This window comes from Gopherus flavomarginatus, chromosome 5, assembly GCF_025201925.1.
Source record: "Gopherus flavomarginatus isolate rGopFla2 chromosome 5, rGopFla2.mat.asm, whole genome shotgun sequence".
Lineage (NCBI taxonomy): Eukaryota > Metazoa > Chordata > Testudines > Testudinidae > Gopherus > Gopherus flavomarginatus.
The window spans coordinates 128,162,527-128,181,487 of NC_066621.1; the positions used below are offsets into that span (position 1 = coordinate 128,162,527).

The window sequence follows — 18,961 nt, forward strand, 5'->3', positions numbered from 1 at the left end:
GCCAGGACTTCCAATTCTTCCAGCTCGTTTCCCAGGCTTCTTGCATTTGTGTACATGCACCTAAGATAATGAGCTGATTGCCCTACTTTCTCAGTATGAATCAGGAGGCTTCCCGTCTTGTACCTTCCTCCTTGTGTTTTCTCCCAGTATCCCACTTTCCCACTTACCTCTGGGTTTAGGTCACCATCCCCCGGTGAACCTAGTTTAAAGCCCTCCTCACTAAGATAGCAAGCCTGCCTGCGAAGATGCTCTTCCCACTCTTCGTTAGGTGGATCCCATCTCTCCCTAGCAATCTTTCTTCCTGGAACAACATCCCATGGTCGAAGAATCCAAAGCCCTCTCTAAAACACCACCTGCATAACCATGTATTCACCTCCACAATTCAACAGTCCCTAACTGGGCCTTTTCCTTCAACAGGGAGGATGCATGAGAACATGACTTGCACCTCAGACTCCTTTAGCCTTCTTCCCAGAGCCACGTGGTCTGCAGTGATCTGCTCAAGGTCATTCTTAGCAGTATCATTGGTGCCCAAATGGAGAAGTAGGAAGGGGTAGCGGTCTGAGGTCTTGATCAGTCTCAGCAAACACTCCATCACATCCTGGAATCTAGCTCCAGGCAAGCAGCACACTTCTCGAGTCTCCTGGTCTGGTCAGCAGATGGATGACTCTGTCCCCCTTAAGAGGGAGTCCCCGACCACCACCACCCGTCTCCTCCTTTTAGGAGTGATGCTCATGGAACCCCCATCCCTAGAAAAATGATTCTCTTGCCTTCCGGCTGATGGGGTCTCCTTCTGATCCCTTCCTTCAGAGGGCTCTTCCAAATCCTTCTCCGCAGTAGTACCTGTGCAGAGAGCGAGCCTGAAAATCTCTATTTGCATTGGGAGTACATAGGTTCTCCTCTTTCTTCTTCTGGAGGTCACGTGCTGCCAATATTCTTGCCCGTTCCACACTGCACTCTCTGATTCTTCAGTATGTTGTGCTTCCAAAACCAAACACTGACTTCTGTCCAGAAAATCTTCATTTTTTTCTGATGCAACGCAAGATTGATACTTGTCCTCTAGTCTTTTAACCTTCTCTTCCATTATGCAGACCAGCTTGCACTTCATACAGATGAAGTCACTTCTGTCCTCTGGGAGAAAGACAAACATGGCACAGTCTGAGCAGGTCACAACAGCTGATCGCTCACTATCCATGTCTTCCTTCTAAGAGGCTCCTCAGTTGTTGTATGTACTGCTTACAGGAGCCTGAAAGGCAAAAACACTCTATGCAAACTCCTCCCAAACGAACTCCTAGGCAAACTCCCTCTGTTTGCCTGTTCTCTGTTTGCTGCTCACTGGGTTCGCAACTGGCTGCCTTTTTATAAGACTCAAGGCCCACCTGGAACAAAGCACTCCCAATTCACACTTTTCAATCAAACACCCACACCGTCAAACAGTCACACTATTCAAATAAACAAGCTAACGGTTAAACAAATGAGACAGACACTCAAATATTCACCCCAGCAGCTCACAACACAGCCCCCCTTATGCACCACTCACCTTAGCTCCTCTCAGAGGGTTCCCAGGCAAACTTAGTTCAGGAAGGGAGCCCTTTGAGTGTGTTTATGAGATGTGCCTTTATTTATAAGGCCTATTCAGTCTAAGGGTTTTATTGTTTTCCTTATCCACTCTCACTGGCTTCAACAGGGCTATTCACGTGAGTAAGGATTACAGGATGAGTCCACCACTGCTTTATAAGACACAAACATTGTGACTGGTGTGCTGATTGCTAATGCAGGCCTAGATTGTGGCTCCCCCTAGGGAGGGAATGTGGGAGGGTGTAAACATCAAATCTGTCTCCTCTCCTCCTCTGAACAGGGGCCAGGCATAATCCCACTTCTTGTGGGAGCCAGCCTCCCCAAAAGGGGCCTGGAACAATGATGGAACAAGTTAGATGACACTCCCTATCCCCAACACTGTTAATTGCTCTTAGGGGTGTAATAGCAGTGTGTTCCCCTGCATGCCGGATACCTCCAGGTGCCACATGCCTCCAGGTGCCTGACTACAAAGCCATCGTTGCACTCTAAAGAATTGGCAATGCATCCTGGAATAGTAATAGGATCCCACAGATGGCAAAATAAGGCTGCCAGGCCAAGGGATTTTTAATCACATCAGAAATACAATAAGAAATTGAACTGATACATAAAACTAAGGAAAACAATTAAACTCATTGGCTAAAAAGGCATTATAAGTATAAGCACATCATCACAGACAATCAACGAGCTCTGATTGTAGGTTAAATTGCAAAGCCATTTCAATATTAGCAGCATCATAGTGACTCATTGCTGTTGCTATAGTGTTAGCCCCTCTTTCTGTCCACTTCCTTTTTCTGGGAAAGGACTGGAGTATCTAATTATAACATGGATAGCAAACACACACATATTCAAAAAGGAAATGAAGCTCCTGGAGCAGTAACAAGAAAGAAACTTTGCACCATTATGAAAAAAACACTGCATTCAAGATATAAAATGGATTGAAAAATATATCGTAATCTTTCCCCTGCCCCTCCATTCACATAAATTCATTGTCTCAAAAGTCACTAATGCAGAGTTGAAGTTAACCAGCCGTGCCTTGTATCCCTCCAGGATATTGAGTGGCTTATACTTTATCTTCTGAAAGCCAGGAAATAAAGAGTTAGGTATAACAAAGTGGAAATCAGAAAATAAAAAGTTAAAATACATACCAGCCCTGCCCTACAGCCTAACACTGCCCCCTGGAGCTTCCAAGAGCCACTGGGGATGTAGAATGTACATTACAACCAGGACTGCCCTATAATATCCAGACATGAGGGATGACTAAGGGCTAGTCTATACTAGAAGCACTACAGTGGCACAACTGTAGCATGTCTGCTGATGACACTGTATGCTGATGGCAGAGACCACTTCCGTCAGCATAATAAAGCCACCTCCACAAGAGGCAGTAGCTTCTCCCGCCAACATAGCACAGTCCACACTGATGCTTAGGTCAGTGTAACTTACATCATTTGGGGTGGTGGCTTAGGCCTTGGCTACACTGGTGCTTTACAGCGCTGTACTTTCTCGCTCAGGGGAGTGAAAAAACACCCCCCTGAGCACAGCAAGTTACAGCGCTGTAAAGTGCCAATGTAAACAGTGCCCCAGCACTGGAGCATGGCTCCCAGCACTGCAAGCTAATCCCCTCGGGGAGGTGGAGTACATGCAGTGCTGAGAGAGCTCTCTCCCAGTGCCGGCGCCATGACCACACTCACACTTCAAAGCGCTGCTTTGGAGTTTCGAGTGTAGCCAAGCCCTCTGTCATATCACTGAGCGACATAAGTTATACTGACATAACCTGTAGTGTAGACAAGCCCTAAGAAAGTGTATCCATTTTATATGTTGTGTTGTGTTGCACACAGCTGTATTCTTTCATTCATCTGCAAGCACTCCCACAGCTCTGCTCCCAATTTTATTGAGTGGCACAGGGATTACTTGCAGCAGGTTGCCCCAACTCACACTGAAACAGGAGGAGAGGTTCATTTGCATCCAAAGGGACTGTGAACATCCCATTTGTATGCAGAATTATGTCGGCTGTGCATGCAGAGGTGCATGATAGTCTATTCTTGCTCTGGGGATTTGTAGCAGTCTGGTGCCATACATGACAGTACAATACAGGGCAGAAGTAAGTGCAAGCAATGCTTCAGAGGGAATCTTTAGGACAAGGATCAAGGAATGGTAACATCTGGCAACTCTGGAGCAGTCTGTGCAGAGCAGATGAAATATTCGAGTATAAGCCAGGCGTAGCCAGCTGGTTTTCACTAAGCCTACCCTAAATGCAGTGTAGACAGAGTCTGACATTTTCTCCTGGTGTCCCCATGTGCAGTACCCCCACAATGTTCTGTATCAACTGGAAGGATAATGTGCTGCGATGTCTATCGGGGTGAGATACCTGAGAAAAGCACAAGGAGTCCTCTAGTAGGGCTGGAGGGGCATGGAGAGGAAGGAAGGTGGTAACTGATGGCATATTGACCATGTAGAGGCAGCAAGGGGGAATGGAGGAGAGTCTTTTCTGGGGAATAATCTCATTTTGCACATGGATTTTGGAGCATTTCGAAAATGAAAGAAAGTTCATAACTGTGGGGAGGGCAGGGGTGTAATATGGGAACCCCCTTGTTCAGACAACCCCAAATTTACATAATACATTCTACTCTAGGCCCTGTTGTGATTGTTCAAGACAGTCTCCCTAGGCAGGTGGATTTCAGAGCACTTTGAATATTAAAATCAGCTCCTTATGGTGGGACTGTAAGAGGATACCTCTGACCAAATGACCACAATTTGCATCACATACTATTCCCCTGGCCTTATGGTGGCACAGTATCAGTATGTTGAGATGGATGCATTAGAATTTCCACTTTCAGAAAGGTGAAAATGCCTATAAACATTCTGGGTTGTGTTACTTTTTCATCTTAAATATTTATTGAAATGTATGCAGTGCTTGATTTTTCTATAGCAGTTTGGAGAAAGGAGGACACTGTGGTTTACTAGAATATTTCATCATTCCGCTCTTGAATTAGTGCTGTTTTCCTTGACAATACTTCTAAAGTAAAATCTGAAATATCGGCTCTTAAACCAGAAGCTTAGCTCTCAGGCAAAACTTTCTGAAGGAGCCCATGCAGAATGGACTTTTGTAAGAGTTGTGTGGTGCTCTAGTAAAACTCTCATTGACTTTAATAAGAGGTAAAACTCATTGCAGCTCCCTGAAAAATTAGCCCTAGTAGAGTGAAATCATAAATCAGGATGAATATTCAGCAAACCATATTCAATGTTTAACATTAGAGTGCAAAAAGAAAAACATCTGTAATGCTCCCTCACTCTCCCGATCAGAGGGAGGCCACTCAGGCTAGTCCTGTGGGGTCAGGACTAGAGTCTGTAAGACAAGCAAAAGCCCCCAATAGGGCCTTTGCGGTAAATAGTCAATACCAGGCTTTAGCCTGGACTGGGTAGCTCAAGTAGTCAGCCCTTAACTACAGTCTATCAGGGCTGGCTTTGGCGTGGGCGCAGCTCAGGCAGCCAGCAAACACAGTCTCTCAGGGCTGGCTATGGCCAGAGTGGAGCTCAGGCAGCCAGTAAACAAAACAGTCTCCAGGTGAGCTGGGCCTGGGCTTGTGTAGGCTCAGGGTGCCAGCAAGCAAACAGTCTTTCAGGGCTGGCTTTGGCCTGGGCGGAACTCAGGCAGCCAGCAAACAAACAATCTTTTGAGGCTGGCTTTGGCCGGGGCGGAGCTCAGGCAGCCAACAAACAGTCTCCAAAAGCGAGTGGTAAGGGAGCTCCTGTCCTAGGCTAGAGCCTTCTTGCACTGTGTAGGGGGTCAGCCACCCAGGGTGGGGTGGCAGGGGGATGCGGGCCCACCTTACTCCACCACGTCCCAGCCCAGGGCCTGTGTCAGCGGGGATCCAGCCACAACACGCCAAATGAGTCACGCTGGGCTCTGCAGCCGGCTGCTCAATGGGTGCCCCTGGGCTATTTCCTGCCTCCCTGGGGTTTGGTACCTGAGGTCTCCAGGCCTCTTCCAGCTCTTCGGGGTAAACTGCAGCGGGTACTCCAGGCCAGTCATCATCCATGTCTGGCAATCGGGAACAGCCAGGCGCTGGCTCCTCTTGGGGTCTCTGGAGAACAGGCTGAGCATCTTCCTTCATTGCAGGCTCTCCCCCAGCTGTGCTGCAGGACTGGCCTCTTATACTTCTGGCCATGCCCTGGTACTTCCAGTGAGAGGGGTGGGGTGATCTAGGCTCTGCCCTCCAAGGGGCATGTAATCCTCCCTCACTCTCCCACTCAGCCTCACTACAACATCACATTGGAAAAACTGAAGCTATTAAGGAGCATGTCTACTTAGTCCACTTGGATAAAGTGAATTGTTTTTGGAATTCGGAAGTTTCATCGGTACCTGTTAGGGCAGAAGTTTACTCTTCTCACAGACCATCGACCTCTGATTTCAATTTTTGGACCCTACACAGGCATTCCCCCTAGCTGCTAGTCGTATGCAACGTTGGACATTATGACTTTCAGCACACACATATGAAATCAAATATCGGAAATCCACTCTGCACGGCAATGCAGATGGTCTCTCAAGGTTGCCTTTGCCGGTCAAACATCAAGATAGTGCCCAAAAGGAAATCTACTTTGAACAGGTAGAGAATACACCCAACACTACTACTCAGATAAAGAAGGCAACTCATGTTGACCCAGTAATGTCCCAAGTTACGGACCTGGTGAGGCATGGAAAATCTCAACAAACCTCTCCGGTCTCACCCGACCTTGTTACCTACATGTCCAGGAGGACAGAGTTATCGGTCCAATCTGATTGTTTGTTGTGGGGGAGACGTGTCATTATTCCACCACCACCAAGATCACAGATGTTAGAACAGCTACATTCCGGTCACTGTGGAACAGTGCGCGTGAAGGAAATTGCACAAAGCTATTTTTGGTGGCCTGGATTGGACAGTGCTATTGAAGAAAAGGCAAAAGCTTGTATGTCATGTCAGGGTGTGAGGAATGCACCTCAGTGGGCACCCCTACACCCATGGGACTGGCCTGAAAACCTGTGGCAACGTATTCATGTTGACTTTGCTGGCCCCCTTGAAGGAAGCATGTTCTTGGTGGCAGTAGATGCCTATTCTAAATGGCCAGAAGTCTCTATAATGCAGTCCACTACTGCAGAGAGTACTATCCAAAAACTACGGGGACTCTTTAGTCGTTTCGGTCTGCCAGAACAACTTGTGAGCGACAACGGACCGCAGTTCGTCTCTCAGGAGTTTCAAAATTTTATGAAGGCAAATGGGATACACCACATCACTTCAGCACCATATCATCCATCCACCAATGGATTAGCTTAAAGATTTGTGCAGACAATGAAACACATTTTTAAATCAGCAAGGGGACAACACTCCATTCAAAAGCGTCTGGATACCTTCTTACTTTTCTACAGAAACAGACCTCATGCTACGACCCAGGCATCCCCGGCCTTTCTAATGATGGGACGACAGCTGCGCACTTGCTTTGATCTGCTGAAACCTTCTGAACCCCGACAAATTGTGCAACATCAGCAGCAATATCAAGTCATCAGACAGGCACCCAGAGCAAAAGACAGAAACTTTAGCTCGGGACAGCCAGTTTTGGCTCGGAATTATACTTCCGGAGCTAAATGGGTCCCTGCCACAATCATCACTCAAACAGGACCTGTTTCCTACACAGTCCGGACTGCAGAGAATCTTACCTGGCGGCGACATGTAGATCAGCTGTTGCCAGGTCATGCCAGTCCTCAGGACACATCTGCAGTTGAGTGGTCTGACTTCACCTCTTCTGGTGAGACACCAAATCACAAATCACCTATTCCTGACTGTTCTCCTCCATTACTTCCGGAGGCTGAGATACCCCTTTGCCCAGCATGAGTTGATACCACCTCCTCACCCGTTCGTGCTGCGGACCCTGAGCCCATGGTACTTTCGGATGCAACAACACCAGAAGTTCGCCGTAATCCACCTAGAGACAGAAGGCCTCCTCATCGGCTGGATCTTTAGCTAGGGCGAATCCATGGTTATGGGGCAAAATAGTCCCCAGGGTTTAGCCGGGAATGGAGGCAGTATACCCTCCTTCTCTAGTCTAGTGTGTGTTTTATTTAGGGGATGTTCTTATTAGGGTGGGAGGAATATGTTGTGTATTTGGTTGTCATGGTTTTTGTTCCTATGGCAACTGAGTTAGATTATTAGGGGATAGCCCAGCCAGCTTCGGCCGGTGAGGTGGGCTCCGTGTCCGTAAATAAATGGTAGCTTTGTTAGCTGTCTGCTGTCTGGCCTCAAGTGATTTCTTCCTAAACTGGCTGCCCCCAAGGATGCAGCAACACTTAACTGGGAGGAGTGGTAGATATGCTAGAGGGTAGGGATAGCATACAGAAGGACCTGGACAAATTAGAGGATTGGGCCAAAAGAAATCTGATGAGGTTCAGCAAGGACAAGTGCAGAGTCCTGAACTTAGGACGGAAGAATCCCATGCACTGCTACAGACTAGGGACCGAACAGCTGGCAGCAGTTCTGCAGAAAAGGACCTAGGGGTTACAGTGGACGAGAAGCTGGATATGAGTCGACAGTGTGCCCTTGTTGCCAAGAAGGCTAATGGCATTTTGGGCTGTATAAGTAGGGGTCTTGCCAGCAGATTGAGGGACATGATCATTCCCCTCTATTTGATATTGGTGAGGCCTCATCTGGAGTACCATGTCCAGTTTTGGGCCCCACATTACAAGAAGGATGTGGAAAAATTGGAAAGAGTCCAGCAGAGGGCAACAGAGGGCTGGAGCACATAACTTATGAGGAGAGGTCAAGGGAACTGTGATTGTTTAGTCTGCAGAAGAGAAGAATGAGGGGGGATTTGATAGCTGCTTTCAACTACCTGAAAGGGAATTCCAAAGAGGATGGATCTAGACTGTTCTTAGTGGTACCAAATGATAGAATAAGGAGTAATGGTCTCAAGTTTCAGTGGGGGAGGTTTAGGTTGGATATTAGGAAAAAACTTTTTCACTAGGAGGCTGGTGAAGCACTGGAATGGGTTACCTGGGGAGGTTGGGGAATCTCCTTCTTTAGAGGTTTTTAAGGTCAGGCTTGACAAAGCCCTGGCTGCGATGATTTAGTTGGGGACTGGTTCTGCTTTGAGCAGGGGGTTGGACTAGATGACCTCCTGAGGTCCCTTCCAACCCTGATGTTCTAAGATTCTATGATTCTATGTCCCTATTAGCCAGGCTCCCTGGTCAAACTACGTCACCCATAATGCAGCCAGAGTCATGTGACTCCCATGATTAATTATGCAGCTCCGTCAGAGGAAAATTCACTTTGTAGTATGGGAGCTGTAGTCTCTAGGGAGCCTGGCCCATATGAGAGAATGAGGGCCCAAAGAACAACTCCCATAAGACAATGTGCTGATAAGGATATGTATTTTAAGTTTTTGTTGATTAATTTGAAATTAATTTTTTGGTCAGTTCAAAACCCCAAAATATTCCAATTCAGGTCAAACCAACCTGTGATGAAATTTCATTTACATTTTCCTGACAGAAAATCAATTTTTTTCAGCAAAATTTAAAATTTCAATTTTGCAGAAGCTGTATTTTCCAGCAAAAAATCAATTCCACTGGAAAATTCCAGACCAGCTCTATCTAAAAGCTAGATAGCAAACCTTGATATCAGATGACTAAAAGGATAGGAAGCAGATGGGTAAGACAGAAAGCCAAGATGAAGAATATCCTCTAGACCAGTGCTTCTCAAAGCTGGTCCGCCGCTTGTTCAAGGAAAGCCCCTGGCAGTCCGCGCCGGTTTGTTTACCTGCCATATCTGCAGGTTCGGCCGATCACGGCTCCTACTGGCTGCGGTCCGCCGCTCCAGGCCAATGGAGGCTGCAGGAAGGGCAGCCAGCACATCTCTCAGCCCGCACTGCTTCCTGCTATCGGCCAAACCTGCGGACGCGGCAGGTAAACAAACCAGCCCGCCAGGGGCTTTCCCTGAACAAGCGGCGTCCCAACTTTGAAAAGCACTGCTCTAGACTGTTAAGAACAACAAGGGATCAGCTGTGTCAAAAGAAAAACAGATGGGAAATGGTCTACACTTCATGGAATGAGAACCATAGGTAAAATCTTGGTCCTACTGATGAATTCAGTGGGGAAGAATTTCAGACCATATTTCACACCTGATTCTTCCTGTATCTAACTTCCAAGAGGGAGAGATGAGGTGATGGCTTTGCACACTGAGCTTGTGCCCAGGACAGGGATACTTGATGGCACTGTAATAACTACATCCTGAAGTAGAGATTGTGAGGCTGTAACAAGGACTTGTTACATCCAAATGGAAGATTGGAAGTAGCGGTTCAATATACAAACCTATCTGCTTAAATCTGTGAAGAGAAAACAACAGGTCTGACTTAATGTTGATTTTCTTTTCCTTTTCATAACCAACCCCCTCCGTGGTGACCTGCTTTTGATGTTATACAGTACTATTTACACTTGTGTTCTAATTACTAAAACTGGGTATTTGTGTATGGCTTTGTTTAATGACCTGTGCTTTTAACTGGTCTCAGAAAGGTTTTGAAGAAGATGAATGGAAATACTTTCACTTCTGTTTTACTAATTTTTCAGTTGTTTTAGATGCAGATTTAACAGCAGAGTAGTGTATTGATTTACACAGAGAAATCTATTTCTACACCAAATGGGCCAGAGACTTCATTCATGTAAAAGTAAATCTCTGTCCCAAGAGAAAACAGACTTCACAGAAAGGTCACAAGCCTGTGGAAGACACAGATTTTCTCTATCAGCAGATTGATACTTCCTTCCACATATGGCAGATCCTTTTTCAAAAGATACCTACAATATTGTCAGATCACAGATGCTTACTCTGTGTGAACTCTCAGCTCATGAGAGTCATTTCCAAACCTTGCTCTTGCACAAACAGAAATTGAGTTAAAGTGAGAAAACTCGTTGATACTACAGTCTTTCTTCACTCTCACTGGAAACCTTTGTGTCATGCATTTCTAGCAATATCAACAATACCTAGCCATATCCAGGCGACTGTGGATTGAGGGAATAGAATATTCTTCAGTGTGTTAAAAACATGTAATTCTCCCACCCCCAACCCAACTGATTTCCACTTGATTACACATAATTCTGTCTTCTGTAGCCTTTCTGTGTATTTTATCCATCAATAAGTGGGTTTCAAGACATCTGTCACAAAGCAACTTTCAAAGTAAAATGTATTGATCATTCGGATCTCAACATCCTCCACTCATATCATTAATATCTTCATCCATTATTACATGCAGTGCTTTTTTTATTCTGAAATTCTCTTCCTTTTATTTCTGCCTCACATAAATATATTCTTTTCATGTATTGCCCACTGTTTTTATTTCCTCATACGGTATCATTCTCTTCATTCCTTTCTCAGTCTGAAGCTTCGCTTCTTGCTCTTTCGCTACCACTTCAGCCTGCTGTTCTAGTTATTCATGTAGCTGTTTCCCTTCTCCTGTTGAATCACCCTTTTCAGTCTAAATTTGGACTGCTTGGTGTCTCTTTTCCACCTGAAATAGATCCCAGTCCTGTTCACTCAGGCTCCAACCAAAGTCCCCAATCTCAATCCAGCTGAGATCTCTAATGTTCACTTTTGTGTCCATGCTATTAACTACTCCAAGGTGAGGAACAGGAGAATGGTAATTGTATCTAGCCATGTAACTTCTAGGACCACATTTTCAGAGGTGAAAGTAAGCCAGTACAGTCCTGTATGGCGTACCAGCAAGAGCTGGTACGCCGTGCCAGACTAGACTAGCTTATCTGGTGGTGCTTTAAAGGGCCTGGGGCTCCCCACAGCAGCCAAGCCTCTGGCCCTTTAAATCGGTGCCGGAGCCCCGGGGCTCCTGCAGCTGGGCTCAGGCGGGGATTTAAAGGGCCAAGGGCTCCCCGCAGCGGCTGGAGCCCTGGGCCCTTTAAGTCACCACTGAAGCCCTGACACCACTACCTCTTCTGCCCCAGGATAGCGACAGCAGGGCTTCTGCGAAGATTTAAAGGGCTCGGAGCTCCGCGGCAGCTGGAGCCCTGGGTCCTTTAATTCACCCCTGAGCCCCGGGGCTCCCAGCCACCTCTGCAGCTGGGAGCTCCGGGGTGATTTAAAGGCCCTGGGGCTCCCAGCCACAACCGGAGCCCCAGGGCCTTTAAATCTTGAAAGGCCACGCCTCTTCTGGTTGAGGTCATGCCAACGCTCAGGACTCCGGCGTATTGGGAAGTCCTTTAAGTTACTTTCACCCCGCACATTTTTCAAGCAAGTAGGCAGAAGTCTAGTCACAAAATGAGAATGCATATTTGTGCGCCACATTGACCAATAACATTTTGAGATACTTTTTCTGATATATGTACCTGAGTTGCACCTGCCAAAAAACATGTAGGTACAATGTGTGAATGATTAGGTGCTTAGGTCCAAATCTGTATTCACACCCCAAGAAGACAGCAAAAATAACGGGAAGGTCTGTGTAGCATGGCCAGCTACTTAAAGGCTGAAGTGATTCTTCAAGGGAGTAAGACCTCAAACTCTTTTGTATCAGATCCAGGGATTTGCATGTTCAAGGAAATAGGAATAATTGAAAGCCCTCTATTTTTATGGCTGTGCTCTCCATGACTTAAGAAATCAACAACTAAAGGAGACACCACTATCTGGTCGTGAACATATTTAGAAAATGTTTTCACTGCTGTTTCTAAATTTCCTTCATATTAAAGTATAAGCCTTTCAAACACATAGATTATTCCATTCTTCGGTGATACGCATGTGTATACTCCAGTCTTCAGCACTGATACATTATGTGATCATGACTGCTGCAATGACTTTCTTCTCTAGTTCTAAAAAGTGTGGTTTTCTTGGTACAAATATAAAGGGCCAGCTTGTGTCTGAGAGGAGGAGAAAATGCAAAGAATCTTTCTGAAGTGGGACTGCTCCAGTATTGCCAGAGCTGGTCCCAAGCTTGAAGCATCCTTGCTGTATGAGGATGATCTATGATGTCTAATGCCACAGAGAGATCCGGAAGGATGAATATGGATCCCCTTCACTGGTCTATGGAAAGAAGGAAGTTAACCATGAGAGCAACAAGTGTTTCTATACCATGTCATGGCCTGAAGCCTGGCTGGGAGGGATCCACTCTTAGGGCTCGTCAAAAAAATTCCATCAAAACTGTTTTTCAAGAGAAAACTAGGTTTTTGAAAAAACAATTTTTTTTTCACAAAAGTGTGTGCTTTCCACAGAATTTTCATTTTTCATCAAAAAACTGCCCCAAAACTGACAAGTTTAACCTGAAAATCAGCATATTTATGCTACAAACTGAAATATTTTGATTCAGAAATGCTGTCATAGTGCCTCATGAGAGTTGTAGTTCAGGTGCCTCATGCTCCCATTCTGCTCTGTGTGCCAGACTCCCTGGTAGGACTCTATCTTCTAAGATGTACTACCTTCCCTCACCAAAAAGGGAGCATGAGGTGCATCATGGGAGATGTAGTCCAACCAGGGAGCCCAGCCCATATAGGAGACTTGGGAGAATGAGGCACTGCAGCAGTATTTCAGCTGGCAGCTGAAAATATATATATATATATTTTTTTTTGCCTAAAAGTAGAAATTTTCTGCTGCAGGAGGAAAAAAACATTTTCCAATCAGTTCTATCCAGGATACCTGAAGCTGACAGTTGGTGACACAGGTTGCTGTTGCTAGGTTCTCAGTTAGCTTGCTTAGCAAAGGGAGGTTAGACACTAGATGGTCTTTTTTATTTTGTTCACAGGTACAATAGGTTCCCCACCTAGACACTCTGAAGTTTTAGGGAGAATGTATATGAAAGCAGATGACAGGCAGCAATGCTGTTTTGTTGCTGTTTGATTGGAAGAGGAAGTTTTGATTTTAGAGCTTTTTCTGGTCTAGCAAAGAGATTGATTTTTGGCAAAGAGCTGCTGTGTTAGCAGAGTATACAAGCATGGGTACTTTTACCTAGACATAAGTTCTATTGATTTGCTCTTTAGTCACTGAATGATCTACACTACCCCTGACGTCACACTAGAGAAAAAACAAGAGAGAAAAAGGAAGCAATTTCCCATCATAGAGTATTTGCAGTGACCAGCTAGGCTGTTTGCATGACAGTATCTTTAAATAGAATCATGCACTGAAGTCCATAGAGTGACACCAGGGATCAGTTTGGCCCAAAATATTTCTTCATGAATGGATATGCAAGCCATTTCGTATACTGATTCAGCAGTGCAGCTAGCAGCCTACAGTTTATTTTTTCCACAACCCCTAAAAGACAATATTGTTAGGTTTAGATTAATATCTGTACTGTACAGTGCTTTTAGGTTTTCCAATCTAGCACTACATGAAATTATTATTAGTTTTGATTAACACATTTTGAGATTTATAAGTAGAAAGAAAAAAAAAAGCATTTTCTTTCTCCAAAAAGTCAAAATTGAGCCCCCACTGGGAAAGAAAAAAGGACAAGGAATAGAGGCTGGGCTCACTGGCTTTCTGATTTAATGTCCTGTGTTTTCCATTATTTACAATTCATAATGGGTTTCCTGTCTTGACTGTTTGGGTGTCTTTATAGAACCTTGACTGCTAGGCTTCCATCTATGGAAATGTGGACTCAGATAGGAATTTTAAATGACAATGGGTATGAATTGTATGGGTTTGGGCTCAGGCTCCAGCCACTAAGTCAATGGCAAAATTCACATTGTTTTCAATGGGTATGGGATCAAGCCTCTAGCAGATGTTACGCCGCATCACTGATGCTGACACAATTTAGAATAATCTGCCTTAACTACCTGGGGCCAGCCACAGGTTTTGCTGTACCCTATGGGAATTACCCTGGGACCCTAACCCTAACCCTCTTCCTCTCCACTTGCGATTTGGTCTGCTGTGTATCTACAGATGACCCACATCCCTTCCAGCCTGCTGTAGATGTAAAAACACGGATGTTCCCAGCTCCCCGTCCTGTATTTGTCTCTCCCGGCACAAAAGCAATGCACTTCGCAATACTGAATACATTTCCCTTATATCCAGTTCTCTAGTTCCTTTATTTCATGCAGTTAATATCCTGCATTTACAGACAGAGGAGAACAAATGCAGGTGTTCGTCTTATTCAATGTGCTATTTTTTTGTTCTCTCAACAAGACTGCTTTAACTTAATTGGACAGTTAATTAATCACTTGTTCAGCTTCTCTAGACACTGTTCAAACTACAGCAAACATATTCCACATGTATATTACCTCTAATATGCCCATCATATTTAAGACAAATTTATCCATTTTGATTCTTGATAAACATCCCATTTACAGAAATTTTGTCTTTTCAATAAATATTAACCCCAAGCAAAAATGGTATTTGCAGACTGGAAAGAAACAAAATCCATGTGGGAATATTTGCAAAGTTGCAAAACATATCTGAGTTGGAAAGCAACACAGCAGAGGACAGGAAAACAGGGCCGCTCTGTAATGCTCCAGCACAGATCTGAACTGTGGAGCAGAGCCTGGGCAAGTGGGAAAGAAGGGAAAATCTGGTAATGCGTCAACGTAGGTCTGACCATGAGGATTAATCCATTCATTGACTATTGAAGTAAATGGGAATTTTTTTATAGACTTCACTGGACTTTTTATAGACTTCAGGCCAATGAAGCAGAACAGAGTGGGAGAAGAGGTCAGCTTAGAAATTCAGAAGATTAGCTCTGAAACAGGGTTGTGGTAAAGTGAGCTCTGCAGCAGACAGCAGCTCAGATCCTCAGTTAAACAGCTCTTTCTTCAAATTTATTTGCTTTCATTTATTTCATTTCATTTCTAATTAGGGGGAAGTGCGCCCACTCTACTTTTGTGATCTCTGCTTACTTTTAGCACTGGAATAATGTGGGTCATAAGCATGTAGAACTTGGAGAGAATTCCCAGCTACTCTTTCAAAGCTAATAGAAGCTATAGTGATTTCCTGCCGGTTGTTTTGGCTTGCATGTGGCAAAACCCTTGATGCTGTAGCTAAGAGGTTACTTTTACTCAACTTTTCTGTTTTGTCTTCCAGGGTTCGGCATGACCACCCCAGCCACCGTTGGAGGAAAAATTTTTCTGATATTTTATGGCCTTATAGGATGTGCAGGGACCATTTTATTCTTTAACCTGTTCTTGGAGCGCTTGATCACGGTCATAGCCTACATCATGAAATCCTGCCATGAGAGACAGCTGAGGAGAAAAGGGGTCCTCCCTCATGACAGCCGGCGAGGCTCAGGGAACTCTGAGGTGGACAGCTTGGCAGGGTGGAAGCCATCCGTGTACTATGTCATGCTCATTTTATGTGTAGCATCACTTATCATTTCCTGTTGTGCCTCTGCAATGTACACACCGATTGAAGGGTGGAGTTACTTTGACTCACTTTACTTTTGCTTCGTGGCCTTCAGCACTATTGGTTTTGGTGACCTGGTCAGTAGCCAAAATGCCCAGTATGGAAGCCAAGGCCTTTACCGATTTGGCAACTTTGTCTTCATACTCATGGGGGTTTGCTGTATCTATTCCTTATTTAATGTGATCTCGATTGTTATCAAACAGTCCATAAACTGGATATTAAAGAAGCTGGATTGCAGGTGCTGCCCCAGATGCCAAAGAAAATTCTTTAGGTCACGGAGGAATGTTGTGATGCCAGGGAACGTGCGGAGCCGGCGGAACATCTCCATTGAGACTGATGGCGTCAATGAGAGCGACACAGATGGACGCCGACTGTCTGGCGAGATGATCTCCATGAAAGATTTCTTAGCCTCCAACAAAGTGTCACTGGCCATCATGCAGAAACAGCTGTCAGAAACTGCCAATGGCTACCCAAGGCAGTTGAACTCTAGTTCTAAACATAATGGATTCTCTGGTGGGGTAGGAGCCCTAGCGATTATGAATAACAGGCTGGCAGAGACAAGCGTGGATAGGTAAAAAAAATCAGAATGATGGGAAAAGCATCAACAAGTATAGAAGTAACTAGGGAATGAATATCATCAGAGAAGCAGAGCTAAATGAGCAGAACACCTTTTGTTAGAAGGTCTCTCACTTTTGGGAGAGGGGCTGTCAGTTAATATCTGTTGTTCTTTGCACTACTCAGATCTCTATCTTCCTTTCTTCCCTTCCATTTGCTCCCTAAACAGGTCACTGAAGGATAAATTTCAAACTAAATATAATGTAGCCCCAACACCAATTTTTTATGGCCTGTTGTTCCTGTATTTATGTTAAGTTCAGTTTCAGGAATAAGGAATTGATGGCCTTGGGAAAAATCACCTTTCACAACACTGGACTGAATTTTGTATTGAACTGATATTTAGTTCAAAGTTGGTATTGGGATTTTTGTTTGTTTGTTTTTTGTACCATTCTTTTTAGACCTGGTTTCTGAATGTAGCCTATCTGAAACCAAAAGAGGAACCATTATAAGCCTTTCTCTGCACCATCTATACTCTTTCACTCCTGATTTAAGTGAGTGAAAATCAAATAATTTCTCTCTAAATCTAACTTCTCAAAACAGATTCCAGATTTTCAAAACAGCTGTTTCAGTAAAGCCAGATTCTGCTGTCAGATACAGTGGTATAAAACTGGAGTAATTTCATCAGAGTCAGTAGAATTACTCTGCTGTTACACTGGTGTAACTAAGAGCAGAAGTTGGTCCTGAGAATGTAATTTAGTCTTCCGCTTAGAAGGACATTGTCAAAAATGGTAGAGTCAAAATTAGACCTACTTTTGCTTTCTTATGTGCATTTGCAAAGTACATTTAATACTTGCTAAGTTAACTTTTCCTCTCAAAATTGAATCAATGAAATTTTCTTTAGAAAAAATATTAAATATGGATAGACAGATCTCATGAGTAACCCTACAGTAACAAACAGGGACTGTTTCTAACACTGTGTGTACAGTGCCCCCTCCTGATTGTAGTCAATGAGCACTGACATAACATGAACATTTAATAAGAAAGTTTACACAATGAACAGGTTTCATTGCAGAAACAGATTGCAACTTCAACATTCCAAGGCATTAGTACAAGTAACCATTAGCACAAGAAATGTAAGAAATTATGAAAAACACTTTTGACAGTGTCCTTTTTTAACATTTGTATAAGTATCATACTCTTCCTGTTTTCTGGTGATGATAATGATAGGGTTTTGATTAAGAAAATGGAAAATTTATAACTCACCATTTTGCTAAATGAAAGGATCTGAGTGCTCATTATGAACTGGCTGAAGACCTAAATGAGAACTGTATTAATGGTCAGAAAAACATGGAAACAGGAAATTAGATAAGTTAATGGATGGATATAGGGTGGCATTTTGCATTAGGCAACAGTAGAAATAAGGGATTAAATTTAAAGGAGATTGCTAAGTAAAAATTCTAAGCCAAATTCTGCTTCCTTTACATCCATGCTATTAAAGTCAGTGAGGGTATGTGGAAGTAAATGAGCAGAATTTGGTGACATAGGGCCTGTTCTAGTGTCTACTGAAGTCAAGGGAATTGGATATAGGCTCATAGAGTTAAACAAAGTCTTACTTGCGGTACCCATAATACCATTTAGATTATTACAATTTAAAGACATTTTAAATATCTAATATACTTTTCACCATTTATGCAATTTCTTTTTTTCATTTCGTTTATGTGGAACAATGTAGGTGGACTGGTCTGCTTCATTTGTGTTAGGAATCCTTTTCATGCTCTGGTTCTTCTCCCTCGCCAATTGCTCTTATATCTGGATTCATAACACTGCTGGGGAATACTTACATACTTTAAATATAAACTGAATTTAAAAATATTATGATGACATCTCATATAGGGTTTTGTAATTCAACACTTTAAAAACAAAACCAACATGTTGGTCCTATGCTATTGCACATCACCACTGTTTATTTAACAATTACATTGTAAAGAATAGTAAGCTGTTTGTAGGATTCCACAGCTAAAGAATCCAAATCCAAGGCCAAATCCTGCTCATCTTCCTTACATAAGTAGTAGCTCTGTTTAAAGTTGGTGAGCATGATTCTGATCTCACTCCATTTTTTACAGATGGCATCTCCATTGGTTACAATGGGATCACTCCTTATTTGCCTAAACGTAAGTGAGATCAGAATCAGAACCAGCGGTCCTACTTGTGTGAGTAAGGCAAGCAGGATTTGACTTCTAGGTTCTTAAAAACAGCAATGAGTTGCCATTGATGCATTTTAGAAGATAATACCCAGCTCCATTACATTGCCATGCGTTATTTTCTGAATTTCCTCTTCTGATTATTACTGCATGTTAAGATACTTGGATGTAAAGAAAATAGTTCTATGTAGGCTGCCGCTTTCTGGATTCTTTCACTGATGCCTCTGTTCAGTGCCTCTCTTCATGGAATTCACCATCATGGAAACAATTATGATGTTGTAAATGATCAGA

At 43.8% G+C, this 18,961-nt stretch overlaps 1 protein-coding gene and 1 pseudogene across 1 annotated transcript in view; both read left to right on the forward strand.

The window, feature by feature from the left end:
* KCNK13 (potassium two pore domain channel subfamily K member 13) overlaps positions 1-18,496 on the forward strand; it is a 156,018-nt gene extending 137,522 nt beyond the window's left edge. The window contains exon 2 of the mRNA XM_050953314.1: positions 15,597-18,496. Within this exon, the coding sequence (XP_050809271.1) occupies positions 15,597-16,489 (893 nt within the window). The 3' untranslated portion in view covers positions 16,490-18,496. The remainder of the gene's footprint in view (positions 1-15,596) is intronic.
* Positions 1-18,961, forward strand: part of LOC127051264 (swi5-dependent recombination DNA repair protein 1 homolog) — a 365,584-nt pseudogene that overhangs the window by 58,735 nt on the left and 287,888 nt on the right.